Below are 22,703 nucleotides of genomic sequence, written 5' to 3' on the forward strand. Positions count from 1 at the left end.
TGTCCTGGCTGTGTCACACCCAGCTTCTGTGCACCCCCAGCCTCGTTGCAGACAAGGCCTTGGCTTGGTGCAAGCGCTGCTCAGCAATAATGAAAATGTCCCTGTGCTATCAACACTGTTTTCAGCACAAATCCAAAATATATCCCCATACTTTCTACTATGAAGAAAATTAACCCTATCCTAGCCAAACCCAGCATACCAGTTTATTTAGTCTCCTAACAGCTGCAGGGCTCTGGACCTGTCTTTAGGGAAGTTCCACCAATGTAATGTCTTTTTCTGGTGCCAGGTTTAGGTAAGCGTATTAAATATGACTGATCTGTGTGTATAAACAGTCCCAGCCTTGAGCAAACTTTGTGACACCGTTTATGACCCAGCAGATCCTGTATGCTCAGGACCCAGAGAGGACAGCAAATAATTGTTGCTTTTGTTTTTTCCTGAGATTTTTTTTAGTTCCTCATACTCAAGCTGTAAATCTTCCTACATTACTTTTTCTCTTGGGAATGCTGCAGTTATTCACTGAGATCAGAAAAGAAATGCTTGTGCAGAAAGAGCCCAGCAACCTGGGGATGCATTTTTAAGGATCTGTGGTTTTTTTTCTGTGAACCATCTTAAGATACAATTACTGTTTATTTTGGAGGATTGTTTTAAATTAAATTTATTTTCTGCATTTTCATTTTAAGGTTCCTCTCTTCACAATCTTCTTATTGCCAGAAATAGGGTGGTGATAATTAGACCCAATATCTTCACGTAGCTGTCTTCATACCCAAGATCCAGATGGGCTGCACGAGGCTACAGAAACAGTTCTCACTTTGCTGAATGCAAATCAAGTTTGGACAGTGCAAGCAAATGCTTTTCCCTGTCATATTCTAGCTATTCATAACAGGGAGAGTACAAGTTACAAATACTATATAGGTGCTTTTTATGGATTTATACACATTAGAAGGAATCTGTCAAGCATTCTAGCTGCCCACATTTCTGTTACCTCTCTTCAGCTGTCGTTCTTATTGCATTGTTTTAAAATAGGATGATCCTGACTTCTTGTGGATTGTGCCACCATCTATGTGTTTATATTAATTGTGGAAATGTGCAGCTTACTCAAGTGTTGTTAAGAAAACATTTATGCTGTATAACTTCACCTGCTGTATAGCTTAAACATATGATGAACTGGACTCAAATATTCAATATATTTCTAATAAAGAAGGTAAGGTAGAGGAGATATTCTCTGTGAGAGGGTGACATGTTGTTATTCAGTAATGTGGCAAAGTGAAATTGGACAATACCAGGTAAGGTATATGCTGCACAAGTTATGGCTGATCTCTTAATCTGTCTTGTGTTAAATATATTTAGGCAAAATATAGGGACTCATTTTATAAAGTGACTTCTAATTTTGCACTCAGAATTCGTGCGCTCACCTGTAATCAAACAATCTGATAAAGAGTTGCCTGAACTACAGGCACAGCACATCACATTGTCTGGAAATATTGAGACATGGGTTGTCTTTTTTTTTCTTTTTTTTTTTTCTCTTTTTTTATGACTCCAGCTACTGTTCTTTGATGTAGAAGCAGAAACAGCTTCGACAGGGATAAGATGAAGATCTCTGTTTGAAGTCATCATACCAGGGTTGTCCTGCACTTGGTGCCCACGTGAGGTGGATAAGCGATACTCTCCTGAATAAGAGCAGACAGACTGTACCAGCTCCTCTGTGAAATCTGATGTACCACAGTATGTCAGCTGGTAACCAGGCAGTTGCTGTCTGAGGTATCTCAGTAAATTGTGGTTTTTGTAATCTAGCCTAGAAAGAGATTTTCTGTTAGGCGTTATGTTGAAGTGTGTTAGCAGAAGGAATATGATTGCGAGTTGGTACAAGGGAAACGTATCCCTTTGTGCTTGCCCCAGCGTCTGAGGCTGGGTGCGTGCTTGGTGCATTTCAGCTGGTGAGAGGTTTCTCCTAAATTGATGTGGCTGTATGTGCAATGAGGTGCCAGTGGGAGATGCTGGGAAGGAGTGGTGGAACCAGCTTCACGTTCTGGCCATGGATCCTTACATCCCAGATGATCTCATGACATTGCCTACTGGTTTGATACATTTTGAACTCTAGGAAAAATAATTTACCTTAGAGACAAAGACACTGATATTTTTTGCTTGTAAGCAGAAAGGTGCGGCATCTGTTTAGTATGTAGAGAAGGTGTGCATCTCTTTGGTCATGGCACATCTGTTGATACTGCTCAAAGATCAAAGGCCAAATTACTTTGAATAACCTAAAACCTATCAGTACTTCACAGCTGTCCCAAAAGACATTACCTGGAGTAGCTTGTTAATTTGAACAGGAAAGCATCTCAGGAAGTCAGAGATAAAAACTTCTGCTGGTCGGTTCAGTGGAAGTTATTTATCATATGGTTTTGTATCTTCAGCCGTCTATCAGAAAATGGCATTTGTGTCCTGAATGTTAAGACTGTTTCATAATCATTATTAACCAGTACTGTCATTATAAGCCTGCTTGCTCTAGCCCTCGGGTAACAAAGATCACTGCTCCGTCAAGCTCTGTCATAATCAGCCTTATTATAAAAACATAATATTGTAACTTTCAAAGGCTCCCTGGGCTAGTGCTATGAAAACTGGGAATGAACTGAAGTAATCTTTAGGCTACCAGCAGTTGCACTGGGAAAATATAACCATTTTTATGCATGTAATGTACATGCTCCCTCCCCACCCTCTTCATGCTCTTCTCAACAGGACAAAAGCTATCCCTCAGACCCCTTTTGGAGCCAAATTAGCTCATCAAAGCAGAACAAGTGTATAACACAGTGTGTTCACTGCGTATCGAATGCCCATGCACTACTTTGAATTCCATTCTTTGGGGTGCATTTGCCACATTTTGAGTATTTCATTTGAAGAAGGAAAGCTATTAAGTGTTTCCCCTAAAGTAGCTGATTATTTACTAGTTAAAGATGTCAAGGACAGTGAAATAAAAAGGGAGTTAGGCTGTGATAGTCTCTAGCAGGAAAATACATCTCATTAGAAGGCATTCCCACCAGAGAAGTCTATGGTATTACATGCGTTAATTCCTTTCTGCTGTTGTTAACCAAGTTTTGGATGCAAACAGCATGCAGCCTCAATGACAGTGCAAAACTGTGTACAAACAGTAATTAATCATTGGCTCCTTGAATGGAGCCTCTGTGAGGCTGGAGGCAAATCAAAGGGCTGGACTGGTTTCCAGAGCTTGAGGAACGCGCTGTGCTGTACAATTGGGAACATTTACATCATGAATATCGTCTTGTAAGCTATGTGGCAGAAGGCTGAGGGTAGTTGGCCTCCGTGGGCTCGAGTCTGTGCTCAGCAGGAGGAACTGCCCTTTGGTGTTTGATGATGGGGACAAACTGCACGCTGTGATCCAAGGAGCTTTCAATTGACTTTCCTGGCAATTCTGGGAGGAAAAAGAAAATCAGTCCCACTATACAAAATATTTATAAGTGAGTTTATGTGTTCAAGACTGTTAGCAAGAGTGCATTTCTGAAATGGCGATGGTGTTTTCTACAGGCAGACACACATTAGAAGTTTATTGATTGGCATCAGCCACAAAGACCAAATATGCTGACAAGAGGTGAAAGCACTCGCTCCCACCACTGCTTAGTATCTTGGGTGGAATTAGGAGTGTTTTGACCAGGCAGTGCATTTTGAGGAAGAGAAAGGGATTGTGTCAGTATGAAACAAGTGGTTGTTGTTAGATGATCAACACTTTACCGATGATCCTTGCAGTGGTGTCTGAGATACCACAGTATTTCCTTGCACTTAGAAGAAGCAAAACGGCTTCCCAGCAGAGTGCACTGTGTGGGAAATGTGGGCAAATATCGGTCTGCTTGGAAGGTTAGTGAGTGGGTCATTGTCATTGTTGGTGCAGCTGTGGGTTTGGGGGGGGAGGGGGGGTTTGCTGAGATGTGTTACGGAGGGCAGGGCCAGGGTGACCGTCAAGCAATGAAGTGTATTGCACTGTATTATAAAATCACCTAAAAGCTATTGCAGTATCTGTAGTATATATGACAGTAACAGCCCCCAAACTGCAGCTTGCAATAACCATAGTGCAGTACATGTGCCCATCATTACAGAGTATAGCGACATTTTCCACAACAGTAAAATCCATTTTCCTGGGCAGTTCAGTGTCGGAGGGAACAGGACTTCTCCCTGTGCTATATCTGTCTAGAAAAAAGAGATGAAATACAGGAGCGCTAAAGGAGTCCTATAAATTCAATGACTCTGTGGTTTTATGATATTCATATGAAAATAAAACTGGGCTGGATCATCACTTGATGTAAATCATCCTGAGGACATGGTACAATTTATATCAGCTGAAGTGCTGTTCCTCTTATTTGTCTAACATACATGTGGTATGAGATAAAAGTCAAAATTCCAGTTGTTATTTTTTCATTCACCCACTTCTTTCATTATGCAGGTAACATGTTTGGCTTTTTCCTTCTCATCCTTATGACAGTCCGTGTTGCCGAGTAGATAACGGTAGAGAGCTGTAAGGTCTCCCAACAATTTTGCAAGCAGACTTCTGTACCTACGCTTTTTCCTTGCTATCTGTAAACCTAATATTGACCAGCGTTACTTGCACCTTGACAGGTCTGATTGTCCGAGAGGTAAGCATTGAGATTTCCCGCCAGCAAGTCGAGGAGCTCTTCGGGCCCGAAGATTACTGGTGCCAGTGCGTGGCCTGGAGCTCTGCAGGCACCACCAAGAGCCGGAAAGCCTATGTCCGCATCGCATGTGAGTGTCTTTGCCCTGCATGTTGAGCTGATGGTGTTTGGGTGAGGAAAAGTGGAGTCTCTGCCTTTTGGGAGAGTGATTTTGTTTCCGACCAGTTAGGCTTTGTATTTTCTGCAGTTATTGATGCATACTAAAATTAAAGCCTTCCGAAACATTCATAAGAATTTCAGTTGATACTCTTCTTAAGAGTCAAACCTCATTCTTCTCCTTTGTGTGTAGGGAAAGCATCAAAAGCAGTATTTCTTGAGTACAGCAATTACATGTCTCCAGAAAAGTGTTTGATGCTTATCAGTAGGAATATTACCAAAGCAAGCTGTGAAATGGGGTGACAGCTGTTCCTTTCACAGAATCACAGAATGGTTTAGGCTGGAAGGGAACTTCAGAGGGTCACCTGGTCCAACCCTTTGCTCAAGCAGGGCCACCTAGAGCCAGTTGCCCAGGACTGACTGCCGGTGGCTTTGTAGTATCTCCAAGGAGGGAGACTTTCTGGGCAACTGGTGACAGTGCTTAGCCACCCACACAGTGAAAAAGGGTTCCCTGATGTTCCGAGGGAACCGCCTGTGTTTGTTTGTGCCCGTTGCCTCCATTCCTGCCACGGGAAACCACTGAAAAGAGCCTGGCTCTGTCCTCTTTGTACCTTCCCTTCAGGTGCCTCTACACATGGATGAGATCCCCCTGAGCCTTCTCTCCTCCAGGCTGAACAGTCCCAGCTCTCACAGCCTTTTCTTGTAGCAGAGATGCTAGTCATCGTTGTGGCCCTTTGCTGGACTCTTTCCAGTATGTCCATGTCTCTCTTGTACTGAGTAGCCCAGAACTGGACCCAGTACTCCTCACTGGCCTCACCAGTGCTGAATTGGGGGAAGGATCACCTCCCTCAGCCTGCTGGCAATACTTTTCCTCTAATGCAGCTCAGGATACCATTTGCCACAAGGGCACATTGCTGACTCATGGTCACCTTCATGTCCACCAGGACCCCCAGCTCCTTTTCTGCAAAGCTGAGAATATATATCTCTGCAATCATATAATAAAGCTGTTGTTCCTTAACAAAGAAAAAAGTGTTTCTTTAGCATACCATGTAATCAGAGTGGTAATACAAGTTTGAAAGTGGTCATCTCAACCCTTATATTTCATCATTGTTATTCATTGCTAGTAACCTCAGTTGGTTGGGTTTTTTTTAACCTTTCACAGACCAGACCCCAAGAACACAGGGCAAGCAATTCCTCAAAAACTGACTTTCATTTGACTGCACAAATATTTAATGTTCATTAATTTTCAAAGAGGTGCTTTTCTTTGTAATCGAGTAGTCACACTGGGGACTCCCATTTCTCTTTCACATGATGAAATCCAGTTTTATATAATGGGAGCAACATATATCATCTGGAATCGTATCTCTTCTGCAGTTTTCACCTCAGCAAAAACACATTTTGTGAGAAAAGGTCATTAGAAGCTGGGCTTGCCGCATACTTACATTTCCTGCACTGTGCCCAAGTATAATGGGATAATAGAATTCTTCGAGCCAAATAAAGCTTCTCACAGACATGTTAGAGGAAGGACCCTCTGTCATTTAAAACTCTTTATTTAAAGATTGATTGTCCTTCTGTTCTTGAGACAGTATTATGTGGTTAAGCCCTCAAAGAGGAGTTACCTTCTGTGTAAACATCCAGATACAGATCTCAGAGATTCAATTTAAATACCCATTTTTGAATGCTTTTAGTACAAGTAACTGTCTGCAAATAGATGACCTGTGCTTTAGAGTACAGGACTAACCTCACAGAATAATACCCCCAGGGATAAGAGGAGTTAAAATTATTGTACAGTCTTCCTGCAAAATTAGAAATGCCATTACATATGTGCCTAGTGCTTTCCCATGGCAGAAAAACTTTCAAGTCTTTGAGGATTTTAATTTTCTGTACTGAAACAAAAGGGAGCAATTTCAATTTTTTTTCTCCTAAGCAGTCAGCACTTCAGAGAGACTTAGCAATGTTTGAACAGGTTTTTTAGATTATGACTCCTAAGTTAATGAATTAAGTAGATTTTCATGTCCTGCCAATAAGCCCTTGACAGATGCCCATTAAATTAACACAGTTTAGAAGTCTGAGCGTATTTCACTTGATAGTTAAGTAACTTTTGTGTACTGCCATACCTATGCACTTTATTTCTATATAACACATAATCATTGCACATGTACTGAAGTTATTTTATATCAATTGACATTTCTTCCCAGGTATCCAAATTTCTGTTGAAGGTGCTCTTAATACAGTTTGCTTCTTTTTCTTACCATTATTTGGAAAGAGAGGAACAATCAGTTCTGTGATTTTTCTAGAGTCCTGGTGGGGTTTTTAGAACAGTCCAATGAAATAAATTCCAGGGAGCTTTATGTGCCTGTAACTCAAATATGGTTTTGTATTTTACTGAAGTTTTTTTAACCTCCTGTTCCTGCATTTGGGGTTCTTGAGCAGGTGCAAGGCAGGCAAATCACTTAGAATTCTTGGGATTAAGGGTTAAGTGTTAGGGCCTCAAACTGCAGATTTTCAAACAGCAGCAAAAGCGCCTTTTCTGCAAAATTGTCCCATTTCAATTTCACAGATTTCTATAAATTTCTCAGATAACTTAAGGACTGATTTTTTAGGAACTCAGATAGATGATGTAGGACATGTGCCTTACTTTGTGATGTCATTTGGTCTACAAGATCATTGTTTTAAATTGTGGACTCAGATATACCGATACCTGTCTGTATGCATGTATTCACAGCCTTGACTTCAGAGGACTGTATCTGTACTGGCAATATAATAGTTGTTTCCCCCTAAGCTTTAAAAAACAGCTGGTAAGTCTTCTGATGGTTACACAATATACCATGAGACTGGAATTCAAGATAGGGTCTATGCAGTATTTGTTAATCCAGAAAATTAAGGGTGTCCAAAATCTAAGAGGAACAGAATAGTCTGCAGTTATAGTTGAAAGTTTGTCACCAGTGCAGTCTTCACTTTTAATCGGTACAAAAAGTGAGCGCTGACAACTTTGGGAAAGGTGAGTGGTAACTGGAGCATGTAAAGTGTTCTGCTTAAATTTTATTATTATTTCTTAATATGTCAACCTGGTGATATCATCTCAACAGGTACAACTGTAGCATAACTAGCCATACCTAGCATATTAAGAAAAGCTTCTCTCCTTTTCCATTACCCTCTTCTTCTCCTCCTCCTCTTTCTCCTTCTCTTTCTCTCTTTTCTCCCTTATGCCCACCAGTCCTACTCTGGAATTAGTGTCCTCTCAAGGGCTGGAGCTGCATTCTGTTAAAAAAAACAAACAACAAAAAATAACATGCAACATTTCTGTTCACCGAGCGTGTAATAGAATTAACTGAAAAAGTAATTTGAAAGTGTGAAAAATGTGCATCCTTGAAAAGTGGCATGTATTTGTTTAATGCAGGGTCAGGCATGTGTCACAAAGTACATAACAACCTAGTCCATGCAAGTTCTCTGTGAAAATCAATTGCAACATCGCTCCAGCCAAGAGCTTCAGTTATTCAGGGAAGGACTAATCTATAAATATGGAGTGAAGATGCTGCTGGTTTTCAAAGGCTGCTCATGCCAGCAGTCTAAACAGGAAAAGACTCTTGAGTCTAAAGCCAACATCCTGGCTTCTCTAAGTGTTCAGGGCATTTAACAGCATCTTGCCATTGCATTTCTGAACCATGAGTACACTTGGAAAACACTTCCTTCTATGCAGGCTGTTTCTGAAAAGGAGGTATTCCCTATTTCGTGGAATTAATCTGCCTGAGGTGTTGGTCTCCCCATGGGAACAGAGTGGAGCATTTCATCCTCCTAAACTAGCAGATTTATTAGTATTTTCACTTTGCCATTCTAGATATCTCAGTAACCAAAAAAAGTAGGGACACCTAACGTATATCTTGGTGAAGCTAGAAAGATATAATACATTTTCTGAGATACTGGCCTATGAAAGTGCTGAAACGCCTTTCCTATTTATTCACACATTTTTTATTTATTCTAGGCACATTTTATCAGGAGCACTAGGAGTCCTTAGTATGTTTTGATACAGTTTGTCTGCTCAATTAAAAAAAATGTTACTTTGTGGACAGAAGGAGGAAGGAGGGGGGTTGTATAGCTTTACCTTTGGCTGAAAAAAACCCAAGCCAAATATAGAGTTTTAAATGAATTTGATGTAACAAGACTGATGTCATTGAACAGATAAAACCCAACAGGACAAAATTCCTGTTAAAAGGATGAATGAGGTCTGAGCCTGTGTAACTGAGAGTAGAGTTAAACCCACTGGAAAATACATCTGGTAAAGACTGAACAATAGCTGCAGGATTTGACCTAATTTTTAGATCAGATAATAAAGGGGTAGCTAAGACAAATTGCTTTGAGCCCATGTGCATACAGCAACCTCACTTTTCATTTACTCCAGTTTGGTGTTGCTCTAGCCTCACTGACTTCACAATGTTAACCCGTGCTGTTCTTGAGAAAATATACAAGCCCTAAATCTGCTGGCAGATTTTGAATTTGTTGAAAGCCTATAAGAAAAAAGAAGCTTTCTCTGTAATTTCTATTCTCTGTTCTCTTTAGGTGTAATGAATGTGGGTAGTCTTTTCCTTTATTCATTATCTTAAAATCAGATTTTTTTTTAAATAACATTTTTAAAAGCCCTGATGTAGTAAGGAACTGCTCTTGTTAATCTTTTGTATAATTTGATACTAGTTTCCCATGTACTTATTTAAAAGCCTTTTTTCCTCCAGACATTTTTTCAAAGGAATGTAGCTAATATATGCGTGTCAAATACTGTATACTGATAAGATAAATGCAATACAGAAAAGTAGACTAGTTCATCTGATGGTTTATCTACACTTACAAGGGGTATGCAGTCATACAAAGAAACAGATATGAAAAAAAAATCACAGATTCTTTATTGACACTCAGTTATCTCACCTTTTAGTACTGGGGCTCATGCTCTGTGTTACATTGCTGCAGTGCCTTGCTTCCCCCCCTTCAAACACCAAATCCAAGCAACACTGTAAGGACAAGTTTGTGTAGCCACCAAAGTGCTACAGCACATTGCAATAGTATAAAGTTGAACGGATGGTGAGATAAGGACATCCCAGAGTGCTGGGAAGGACATCACTTGAAAATTTTAGTAGGAAGGTTATTAAAAATAACTTCAAAATGTGTTTTATGCACTTTGGTGAGTGTGTATGAGGGTTAGCAGATATAGGACCTTAACTCTTTCATTATGTACTATTTAAGTTGCTACTAATAGATGTCTGCTGCTTGTAGTTAATAAAGGGGTAACTGAGGCACACGATCTTGAGCTGAGATTACTGAAGAGAAAAGGACAGATCACAGAAAGGGCAGCAGAGAAGTTAACTGAGCATTTAACATATTTGGTAACTACCAGTCTGCTTTTCCTTGACAGGCATGTTTCTGTACTGCTTCCCAAATGAACATGCACGACTGACTTCCAGACTTAAGGATGCAGTTGTAGCAGTAATAAATACCAATCACATTGCTTTGTAATAAAGAGCTAAGACTTTATAAATTAAGATGGGCTTGGCTTCACAGTTAGTGTTGCTTGAAAACCAGAAGGAAACCCCTTTACTGAATTTATATGAATTTAATCCCTCAGTCCTTGAGACGATCCTGCCTACACTGTCCTAAGAAATTATCAGCTCTCGGTAGAGTCTGCTTAATGTTCAATGGTGAAACATAGATGCAGTCAGAAAGTTCACTGAATTTTGTGTATATTTTGGTAGTGACCAGCTGTGTGAGTCAGATTAGTGCATCAGAAGAGCAACAACAACAAAATACTACATTTACACAGTGTACACCTGATGTTTCTAATGTCTGTCTTTAGTACGTTTAGTATATCTGTCATCTAAAAAAGGCACCTATTGAGGTTAGGTCATTTGAACTTTACATTTGGATTTATTTGAAAAGCAAGAGCTTTGGATTCCATCTTCAATCACAAATAAAATAATGAAGAGAATTAAGTTTCTATGTTAGTTTGCAGGTTAAGCTTACAAAGAAAAACAAGAAATATCAAGCTATCAAATAAAAATATAAAAGGACAAGAACAGTGCTATCGATGTACACCTGGGAACCCGTTTGCTGAGTGAATTCTCAATAAAGCTTGCTTGCTTGTATTTTTTACAGTTGTATCAATACTAAATGTTTTGAGTGGATGGTTCTTCATTATAGGCATAGCCCATATGGAAGTTGTGTTGCAAAAGTGGTTTGTCTTACCACTACCCAGCTGAACTAGCTCAGAGCTGAAGAGGGAAAGGGAAAAAGTGTTTTTTCTGCAGGCGTGCGGGCGGTGAGTTTCCAAGGAGTCATCAGGGTGCAGCATTATCCCCAGCTGGCTGCAGATGCCATTGGCAGAACGAGGGGCTGGTGAGTGTGCACCTCCCATTTGCTCGGGTTGTAAATATGTAGGGAATAAAAGAGGGGAGAAGGTTCTGGGCTCAGGCAAAGCATCTTGCAGATTGTAGCATGGCAAGCAAAATCTGTTACCTTATTCCATACCTCAGGTCAGCAGATGTAGCAGCCTGCATCCCCAAAACATGTTGTGCACTTCCAAGAAGTCTGTCCCAGTCCCCATCAGCTGTTCGGCTGTGAAAGCTGATGCTGCTTCATGGCCATCCTATGATGGCAGCCTGAGGTCTCGCTCCCTGGGCTGCTGGAGGGTTACAGACAAGCTCAGCCTGAGCCGCAGGCTGCCAGGTGTCTTTGGAATGAGGAAAGCTCTGCTGTCCACGATGTGCCTCTCCAGACTGAGAACGTGATGGAGGCAGCCTCATGGCATTTGTCTTTAGGGCTAGCCAGATGTGAAACAGCCCCTCCAGAGAAGGAAAGAGTGGCACAGAGTTGTGTATTGAGCATAAAGATGGGGGTCTGAGGGGCTGGCTTATTTCCTCTGTCCTCAGCTCCAGCCACCGGTGCTTGGGCCAGCGGAGAGCAGAGCCCTGTCCGTGCATGATCCCACCCTGTGAGCAGCAGTGTGCTGAAGCAGGGCAGGAGGCTTTGATCAAAACCCAGCACGTGGCTGCTACAGCAGGAGACTCTGCAGGGCAAGGCACCACACTTACAAAAGCAGTTGACAGAGGTTTGAGAGGGATCCCCTGTGTTACAGACTGCTGACACTCCTGTGACTGTCTCAGTAGAAATCTGGTTGGATCTAATTAACAACAGAGACCTGGAACCACACAAGGACAAAATGGGAAAAAAAATAGTTTTTTGTACCTAACCTTTCCATTACTTGCACATCAGTGTGATTGATCCACACACAAAGGTCGTAAGCTCAGCTGTGAACAGAAAAGAGAGGCCAAATTATGCCTGTAAGCACATGGTTTCTTACATTTGGAATTGCAATGCAGTTTCTAATGCCTTTTTTGCAGTAAAAGGTGTCTCTTAACTCCGCCTGCATCGTGGAAAGTGATGGAAGAGGATCAAGCTAGTTTTACAATATTAGTCGTGTTTCTCTAACACAGCATGTCACCCAAGTTTGGAAATAAATGCAGTGAGGTATGTTTTACAAGCATGTGGATCCTCTTTCATTTTGTAGAACATCAGTGGCATTTTTCCACAATTATTTTTCTGTTTGGATATTTCTTATTAGCCTAGGTAAAATTAAAGCAGCATTGAACTGTGCCTCTTGAGAACATTCTCAGTGGTAGGAGGTACGGAAAGCTTGGCTACATATTGATCCTCTAATAATGGTTATAATACCAAGCCATAGTTCCTTTATTTCTAGTGTTTTAATTGTTGGGGTTTTTTTGCTTATGATGTGTTTGGTGTTGTAGTGTTATATGGATGCCTGTATATACCTACCCATATAAATCAAGCTATCTTTTGTAGGGAAATAGGTACTTCTTGAGAAGGTCTTTTCACATTCTTAAAACCTTATTTCTCTGAAAGCACATACCAAATGTACTTCTCTCAATGGGCATAGTTAATATGAAAGTTGTATAGAAAACAATGTGGGTTTTCTTTCTGTGCTCTTAAAGCTTGCTCATTTTTCGAATTGTTTGTTGTAGAAGGAAAGCTGACAAGAGTTACTAGGAGCACAGAGTCTTTAAGGTCTACCAAGGGCAGAAATCCATCTTTCCCTGACAGTAATGCTGCATTGTTCTGTTCATTTCTGGTTTACATCTAATTCCTGGCTGACAAGTGTCCGTTTTTCATGCTCATTCATTAGTCACCCTTCCGTTAACACTGCCTTGAAGGCATCTGGACTGCCTCTTACCACATTTCTCAGAAATGATAGAAGATATCCTTAAAGTTTTGCCCACCCACCCATCACAGTAAAACCCAGAACAGCAAAGAGATAAAATACATTTGAATAAAAAAAAAAAAAGAACAGGGTCATTCTTTGCTCTTTCATAGAAGTTGACAGGTAGAAAAGGAAACGGGGAAATACCATGAGTTCCTGTAGAAGCTATTATCTTTAGCAGGTGTAAATGCAACTTTTCCATGGTTTGTAAGCTAAAAATGCGTTAAACACAAAAGGAAGTCATTTAGCAGTGCATCAAAATTAAGCTCCAATGCTCCTCTCCCCAAAAAGCATAGTGATTCAAGAATAAAGAAAACAATATGGTGTGCACTGAGATTCTGATCTCCCAGTATACTGTTTCAGTTTTATGCTTGTGAAAATTCTCTCATTTCAATGCAGCTCTGAATGCAGCCATCTGTCCTTACCAGAGAGGATTGTGCAGGAGTATTTCAGGAGTCTTGGAGGAAAGTCTTATCTTAAGTATGCTGTAAACGTGCTGCGATATATGCCACAAGAGCCCCCTCTGAATTTACTAAGATTATGCATTAGTAAAGAAGATAGAGTCTGGCTCAAGGTGGCAGACCAGAATTTTAATTCTTCTCCTTGGTTTCTTTTTATGAAGACAGCCTTGAAGGGAAGTTAGAGGCGGGGGAAAATGCCTGATGGGGGTGCAGGTTTCCTCCTGAGCCTAGCTATGACATCCCCACGTGCAGCTGGGTGAAATAGGTGAGAGAGCTGGTAAGAAAAAAAAAATGGACCCTTCAGCGCTGCTGTCTCACAGGGCTCACTCTGCTCCAGAAGAGATGAGCTGCGGCAGCAATATTACCAGTATAAGGGGAGGAAGAGTATTGCTAACACAGACAGTCAGGGATTATTCCACATTACCAAAATAATAATGGAAAGAAAGTGCAACTGCCTCTCTCTTGTGTCTCTCCCTATTGAAGGTGAGGGTAGAGAAGGCTCACTCTCAGGATCGCATTAACAGGGCTACTGCCAACCTGAGGCTTTAATAATTCAACTGCCTCTTCACAGGCAAAGAGGTCCTGACCCAGAATGGATCAAGTGTTTTATTATTTTGCCTTTTCAGGCATATTTTATGAAGATTGTTAAAACTTTTTTTTTTTTTTTTTTTTTTTTGTAATAGCATGTATTTTATTTATCTTTTACCATTCTCTGGGAAAATCTATCCCTTGCTTGTGAGCAATTGTAACTGATATGACACTTTGAAAAAGTGTAAAGTCTAAGTGGGAATGATCCAAATTACACATAAACATTAGCAAGCTCACCCACTCCTGATCAACAGTGCAAAGTTGCCATGATGACTAATGGTTAAATGGCAAAGGAAGATGAAGGCTGAAGAATTAGAAGGCAGTCGTCGTCATCCACAGAAGTCATAGCAAGGGCCATAGAAAAAAAACCAGTTATTTCAAAACCCTTTGCTGTCCCAACAGGGTGTTTCGTTATAGTTAGAGCAGGTGAAAAAGTTGTTTGTCCAGGCCCTCTGCTTCTTCATCACTTGCAAAAAACATCTTGTTAGCTTGTTTGGCTGTTACAACCAGCAAACCCTATTCTTGGTTAGGTAAAACTGCCTTGGTTAGGTAAAAAAAGCTGCCATCTGTAGGTGGCATGGCTGCAGCGGGAGGTGGTGGGTAGTTCTGGTGAGATAAAGCTGTGAACATGTGGGAGGGAGCAAACAGAATAGGGTATAAGGGCTGCCAGTCTTGTAAATACACAAGTACACACTTCCTTCCCCCTGCCCCTCAGTTAGTATAATTTACTGAATAGTATCTAATGGCTCCTTTGAGAGCATTACTGTCTATTATGGCAAGGCCCCTACTTAGTGTATTTTTAGTTTGTGGATCATTGACCTGCCCAAATCGAATGGTGCCGTTAACGTGTCCGTGCACAGCAAAGCTCCGTGAGCAGGGGACAGCCAGGGACGCCAGGGGTCCCGCAGGTTCATCTCACCTACTGCAACAGTTCCCAGGGAAAAGGGAAAAAACGGTTCACAGGGAAAAATATGTTCATACCTAGCAGTTCCAGCTGTTGATAATAAAGAGGTTAAAGTGGGACTTTTTACTGTTATTACACATTTCTAGACTAATGTTATTTACTTTTGTATGCACTAATGTTGGGGTTTTTTTTTAAAAAGCCAAGTGCTTTATAAGGAAGGTGATCACTGTGCACATGAGGCTACAGAGAACTTCAGAGCTTTATTAATATTTCAGGAAGGTAGGCAGGACAGTAATCCAATCTGTCAAGGAAAAAACTCAGATTATTATCTATCTAATCTGCCTCTACTGTCTTCATCCCTCCATATCTGAACGTGTGAAAGCTATTGTTAATATACTGTTTATTCCTGTGCTTATATGCTTCTATTACCAGCATGGTAACTTTCTCATTTATCCTCAGTCATGATATTGGAGCACAAAACATATGTATACATCTACCCGCTAGATGCACTAAGGTGTACTTGATGTGGAAGTAATTCTTTTTCTTTGGAAATACCTGTGGAACTAGCAATAATATGATCATATGGGTTTTGCTAGTAATATAACCCGTTATTTGCTAATCTAAAGCAAACTGCGTTAATCTGGCTTTATGTGTGCCCATGTTACCTATCAAGCCCGCAGGATGTGCGAGGAGCCTGGGCCAAAGGAAGAATGTCACATCCCCAGAAACCCAACAGCTCTCAGAAGAGCTGCTCATCTCCATGCTTAACATGCAGAAGTGCGGCAAGCCAAAACTCAGCGTTTTATCCTTGGAATGACTCCCACCCACAGGGCACCTGGAGGGGTTTGGTTTTACTCAAATTGAGCCGTACAACCCAAATGTCCCCTGGTTAGCTTCTTAGAAAGGGTGGGATGAAGCTGGTGGCTGGTCATGCTAGAACTGGCAGTGCCCTGGGAGCTACATACCCCGCAGCATACCACACAGCTACATACCACACAGGCATTGGAGACTGACCTAATCTGGCCATTTATCTTGCTGAGGTCACTATCACATGAATGAGCCTTGCTGGCCTGGAATAACTCCTGTGACAAGGATGCTGACAACCACAGTCTGGTGAAGCTTGGCATGTCATCCTAAGAAATGATTGCTTCTAGATATTTGCTTCTCCTCTATGCCATGAAGTTATCTGATGTTGTAAGTTTAAGCCCCCTTCTTCAACTCGTGAGGTTAAAATGATGGAATTTGTAGTGAGGTAGCTGTGACATTGGCATGTGCTTCCTTTTGACAGACAGACAGCTGGAGGCAGTAATTTCTTATATTGCCACAGTAAGATCTGCCAAAGTTTACCTTTCTGTGCCCTAAACTATGGCCATAAATGCCATCCCACCAGAGGGGCTCTATCATCCCTGTCCCATGTGCCAGAGGGAGCAGGAATGCCAGTGATGGGGAGGGAGTGGGGTTTGGGGTTGCCTCTCTCATGCTTGCGGTGCAGGGGAGGAACAGAGATGCCTCAGTTTCACAAGGGAGATGTATGCGTTTAAGGACATTAGAAGTTTACCACTTTATCAGCTTAAGTTAAAGTCAGCATCTCCAGCTATGACAGAGATTTTCCATGGTACAATTAGATTGGCATTTGGTTCCAGGTAGTAGAACAACCACTTTTTCCTGATACAGGCTAAGAGAGAGAGGTCTCATGCTATCCAAAGGTGAGTTTCAGAGGAACTAATTTTGGTGGCAGACACCCTGTCTCCTTTTCCATCTGCATATTCGCTTGCCCCAGGTTTTGCCTTTTGGTAGTGTGGATGCGTTTCCTTAAGAGGTTAGCTGTAAATCAGACCTTGGAGGTAATCTAGATGAAGGATAACTCTTTGGATGATTTATTTGTAAACTGGTTCAATTCAGTGATCTGTTTTCCAGCACAGCCACAGGTTATGGCTTCAAAACATGAAATATTTGGCTCTTAAATTGTTCCTATATGATTTGTTTCCAATATGACACGAGTATTTGTGCAACCTCGCCATGAGCTGGCATAAGGAACTGGTCTGACTTCATACTAAAAGTAAAATAAAAATAACTTTTTTGCAAGGTTTTTTAAAGTTGGACCAGCTCTCTGATATGACTTTGAACATGACCCCATGCCTATTTGCAGCTGGAACCAGCAGCAGGGAGAAGTATCACTAGTTGCTAGTGGGGCTGAGTTCTTGGTTCTCCAAAACCCTGTCCTCTGGCACAGTGGAAAGGGTGCCATTCCATGGCAGAAATATGGAGCCTGGGGTAAGGAGGGAACGTCTCAAGTCCATTTTGCCACCAACGCAAAGATGTTGCAGAAGCGTATGAAAAAAACTGAGTGCACAGCTGTCCAGTATGATGAACTGGTCCAACATTTGGATGTGCATTCGGTGCCTTCTCTGCCTGCCAGATTTCTGTGGTGCTGTGCAGGGATCCAAGCACAGTTCATCTCCAAATTAAAATTATTGTTATTATTATTATCTGTTTAGTGCTACACGGATAATGATAAAGTGAAGACAAATTGGCTAAAGCTGTAGAGCTAATGCTTATAAACTAAAAGTACATTAAATGGCAGCATGAGCACTTTCATCCATGAGTTTCAGGCAACTCAGCTTACATGCTGTAGTTTTACAGATTTATTTAATTTTCCATAGCTGCCTTGAGTACTTTTGTTGGCATAGCTTACCAAACATAAATTATCTGAAGAAGGGACTTGCTTCGATTTTTTTTCCCTCTGTCTGGACATGACCTTCCACAGTGAGGCCTTGGATACTTGCTGGGTTCACATGCTCTACCACAATATAAATAATAAATCCACTATGAAACCTTTGACTGCTTAATGTTGGAATGAAAGGAAAACATGTCACAGTCTTTTTCAAGTGCTTAACTTTCCAGGGAGCAGTAATGCTATTTTCTCTCTTTAGAAAGATCTCTCACATCTATCCAGTATGACAATCAAATGTAATTTAAACAACCAGCTATTAATACTACTAATTCTTTTTCTTCTCCTTCTCCGTCCCCAGATCTCCGGAAAACTTTTGAGCAGGAGCCCTTGGGGAAAGAAGTGTCCCTGGAGCAAGAGGTCCTGCTGCAGTGCCGCCCCCCCGAAGGCATCCCAGTAGCCGAGGTGAGCAGCAGCATCAGTGTCCTGGTGCTTGGGCACCCACACTAAGGCCTGATAGGCAGCTAATGGTGCAGTGAGTTAGCGCATGGCATGATGAATGCGTGGTGATGGAGAGCCGACTGACTGCTGCTCGTAGACAAGATTGATCGGGAACTGATTAATGGCTTTGGATTATGGTGCCTTGCTGGGCAGAGCTGCAGGCGGTTTGGTTTCAGTTTTTTCTTCCCTTTCAAAAATCACAGTTATATCTGAGGCATATTAATGCCAGCCTACTACCTTTGCTTTTCCTTTTAAACAAAAAAAACATTTCACTTATTCTGAGAGGCACTTTCAAGCAGAGTGTAAAGACATTTTAATTTTTAGTTTGCCTGATTTTATTTCCCCCACATGTCTGTGCACATGCTCATTCTCTTGTGTGCCCCAGCCAGCCAGCTTGGCACAAGAGGGTGGGCTGTTGTGCAGTGTGGGCTCCCAGCAGGAGGTAGGGGCAAGCAGGGGATGTGTCTGCCTAATAATCCATCTTCAGGGGGTTATCTGGTTTTCCTACTGGCATCTAAGTAAACCTGGAGTGGGTAGCCTGCCCTCCATCTGCCAGGAGCAAGCCTGCCCTTCAGCCAGATCTGTGCCCACCTACAGCAGTGGGTGTCCCTGTGAACAGGCTTCCCTTAGTGTGGTGGCGGCTCCAGCTTCAGACTCATTGCACACAGGAGGGGTCTCTGAGTCACAGGGGGGCCTCTGAAATCCTAAATCCGCGGCGGCTATTAAGAGAAAAATTGATTGTTAATGATGGTAATTCCCCTATCTGAATTCTCCTCAGTTTTCCTCTGCCACGCACAGAAGAAACTGTTGCCAATTTGCATTAGGATGAGTTAGACTGTCATGGCTAAGTAGCAAAGTGCTTGTCACTCAGCGCTGACGACTGATTTCTCAGGAGATGAAGCTTAAAGTGTTACCTCCGCATCTATCCCAAGTTTAGATTTAATCAGAACAGCAGAAACGTGTCCACAAACATCAGAAGAAATAATTAGCATAGAAGATTTTTTTCCAGTTTCTTTTTCCATAGGCTGTTTCCTTTCCCTGTTGAGATCCCAAAACTTTAAAGACTGTTTAGGTCTGCTGAGCCAACTTGCTGATAACTGTAATATTAATCAGTTGGCTTTCCTCAGGAGCTTAGCAGCAATTCTTTATTTTCCTTTCTGATGCTTCTTTAAATCAAATCAACTTGCTGTTTTGCCATGACAGGAGTATTTGCAACAGGCTATGTTGTTCAGGTGGTGCAGGGTGGTACTGGGGAACTTCATTACCTTTGCTGGAAACAGAGATTGATGATGACGGGTAGCTCATTTGAATGCAGTGTTACAAGCACCTCTGAAATTTCAGCAGCCAGTCTGGTTATTCCCTTGGAAAGGTCTGTAATGTCCAGTCAGGCAGGCGGGACCCAAACAACATGATGTAGCATGATGCATGGAAGTGATCTCTGAAAAGATCCTCTGTGAGTTGCTCACATAATTGCACTTTTTCCTGCCGTCTAGTATGCCGGCTCACTCCATCAATAGCTGAGATTCATGTCTGTACATTAACTGGGTCTGAATCTTGTTTGTACCCTGGTCGGGGCAGACACCAATTAACACTTGGCAGGCTCAGAAATCATGTAGTCCCCATCTGACATTCAAAAGAACTGTTCTCAATGTTGGTTTTTTTTCTCTTCTGACTTTTGAAGTCAGAAGGAGATCAAACACCCAGATTGGACAGCTGCCTAATACAGCCTCTTTGTAGATTCTATCCAACACTATTAAAAGAACAAAGACCTGAACACTAATGAATATGAATACCTTAATGTGACACTTTATTACAGCCACTTGCTGAATCTAGTAAGATAAATTTAAAAAAAAATGGAAAGATGAAAGGTAACTTGGTGGGTTGAAGGATTACATGATTATTTTAATTTAGACATGAATTACTTCTTTGTTTAAGACTTCTTTTATTTGTTTAAAGAAGTTTCTGATATGATATACAAGTAACTTAAGTAAGAAAGGACTCGGGAGAAGGCAAGCACCAGGCTGAGGCTATTTTCCATGTTGTTGAAGGACTGGTTTGATTCCAGGTAGAGTAGGGTAATGCATGTGTGCAGCTGTGAGCAGCTTTTCCAAATGCTTTGGTGAGAATGTACCTTACACTCTTCCCACTCTGGGCACTGTTTTGGTTTGTTTTGGTTTGGGTTTTTTTTTCTACTTCACTGGCTTCTGAAGTAATCACTGGATTTAATGCCAAAAAAAGAGGAAGAAAAGCTTAAACTGTGGAACTGTACAAAATACACATTCAGTGTAATGAAATGCTGGAGTCCAGAGTCCTGGCATCTTCCCCTTGATTTTTCTCTTTGACTATATTCTCCCACTTAATTTTGGGGGTTTTTTTCATGGTATTTCAAAGTGGTGGGAACAACCACACTTAGGGATACACTTTGTCCTCTTTTCAGTAGCTGGGGAATTTAGTCTTATCATTCTCAGCATGTTTAATTGCAATTAACTGTGTCAAGCTCTTACGGATCAATGCTAGAGCAGATCTTGCTATTAGTGAAAAGCTGAACTGCATAGCAGTGTACAGCTGCTCCAGAGGGCAAGAAGGACAAAGACAGAGATGGGTAGGCAAAGCTTTTAAGGCAGCACTTACAAGTTCCTGAGATCCACGAGGACATGATGAGCATTGGAGTAGGCTCAGATCACGACCACTAGGAAAAAAAAAACAAAAGCCCAAGATCCAAATAGAAGAAGGTGTGTTAAAGTACACCAGTCTCATGGCCTGAGGTCAAATCAAAGTAGGTCTTGCTCATTCACTTAGTAAGTAAGTAAGGACTAAGTAAGGAACCAAGGGTTTGCTTAGTCTCTGGGAAAACCAGATCAGCTTCTCTGTGGCTGTATACCCCTGCCCACCAGCCCCAACCAGTGTCAGCACCAGTGTGCAGTGGCATGCCTCCCCTCTCCTAGTTTTATAGCCACTACTAAGCTGAACCTACCTACGGTTCTGAAACACCCAGGTAAATGTTTTGTCTTTTCCAATGCATGTCCCAGGCAAGCAGCAGGACCAGGGCAGATCCTTTTACACTGAGGTTTGCTGTCACACTGAGGGGCTGAGGGGTGAAGGGGCAAACTCACATATTCCTGCTGTGGGGGAAAAAAAAACCACAACACCAAAAAAAAGCAATAGACATAAAAGCAAGCAACACTCTGCCCCAGCGCCATGCTTCCCTGCCTTCTGCCTTTCCACAATGGGGAGAAATAGGATAAGGCAGTGAGATAAGCAGTCTGACCCGCCAGACTCAGCGGGAGCTGCCGGTGCTTAGCAGAAATCTGACAGTTGCAGCTCCCCAGTGTCAACAGAAACATCCATTTCAATTCCACTCTCCTCTCTGCATGCTGTTTTTTTTCAAACCTAACCTGAGAAGGCAGGAGAGATCCCATTCTGCCATGCTCCAACAGTAATGGTGGAGATATTAGCAATTAACCCCTTAGCTTATTTAATTTGTTCTTTGAAAGATGCCAGTATTGTATTGCACATGATAAAATATAGTTAGAGACGAGTCACATGAAATTAGCTAACTGTTATAGGTTATACATCAAAACATAAATGAGATGTAAGACTGGTTAATATGCCATAAGCTGCCAGACGAACTTTTTCATTGAAATGTATGATTTGTGTCGCCATTAACGGGGGTATAATTACTTTTTTAATTATAATTGAGGTGTTTCACAGAGTAGTTTAATTGCAGAATAGGGTGTAATGTACAGTTTGGTGACCCAGTTGGGTTTAAAACTGGAAGTGATATTTATCCACATTCATGGTTTTAATTAGGAACTAGAACAAGGGGAAAAGCATCCCTGAGTCAAGAGGCAGAAGAGGGTGTTTTGCCAAGTCAAGATGACTGTGACACAGACTTTATTCAGCTGCTCTTGCATGGGCAAAAACTGGTGGAAGCTGGGGGCTTCTCCAAATAGGCAGCATCAGGTGGCTGTTCCAGCTAATTGACTATTAATACGACTGCTGTTTGCTTTGTTTCATGAGAGCCACTTATGCTTTGCAGCAGTTATCCCTTAATTGGGAGTTCATGTGTATGCATTTCCATGCAGGTGTGTGTTGCTGAGACAGTGTTTTATATTCCTGGCAGGAAAGTGAGCTCTAAGAGAAGCAAGTAGAGGAGTTTGTGGCCACAAATGCTAGTTAGCTGGGAAGTGACACTGTCCTTTGCAGTGCCTTGTGACTGCAGAACTGCCTTCAGGTGTCAGTGGGAGGAGGAGTGGGGAGGTGGGCTTGTGAGCAGAAGCGCAGCCCAAGAGGAATGAGGACTGCTCATTCATTTTACCCTCGAGAGCCATTGGGTACGGTCTGGCAATGCAGGCCTGCCCTTCTGCAAAAGTACAGGACAGAGCTCCCTGCAACTGTCAGTATCTGGTCCCATACATTTCTATTCTTTTTTAAATACTTTTTACACCCCAGACTACTGGTGTGTGGCCAGGGCACTCTTTTGAGAAGTGTGACAGGTAGGTTACAACCCCCTGCTTGAGGCAGGCTTGCA

The 22,703-nt window shown here is 41.8% G+C and overlaps 1 protein-coding gene across 2 annotated transcripts in view; it reads left to right on the top strand.

Moving 5' to 3' along the window:
* UNC5C (unc-5 netrin receptor C) overlaps positions 1-22,703 on the top strand; it is a 260,978-nt gene that overhangs the window by 180,649 nt on the left and 57,626 nt on the right. For both annotated transcript variants that reach the window (XM_055796197.1, XM_055796196.1), the window contains exons 3-4: positions 4,621-4,764; positions 18,033-18,136. In XM_055796197.1, the coding sequence (XP_055652172.1) occupies positions 4,621-4,764; positions 18,033-18,136 (248 nt within the window). The remainder of the gene's footprint in view (positions 1-4,620; positions 4,765-18,032; positions 18,137-22,703) is intronic.

The sequence above is a fragment of the Falco peregrinus genome, chromosome 2 (genome assembly GCF_023634155.1).
Source record: "Falco peregrinus isolate bFalPer1 chromosome 2, bFalPer1.pri, whole genome shotgun sequence".
NCBI lineage: Eukaryota > Metazoa > Chordata > Aves > Falconiformes > Falconidae > Falco > Falco peregrinus.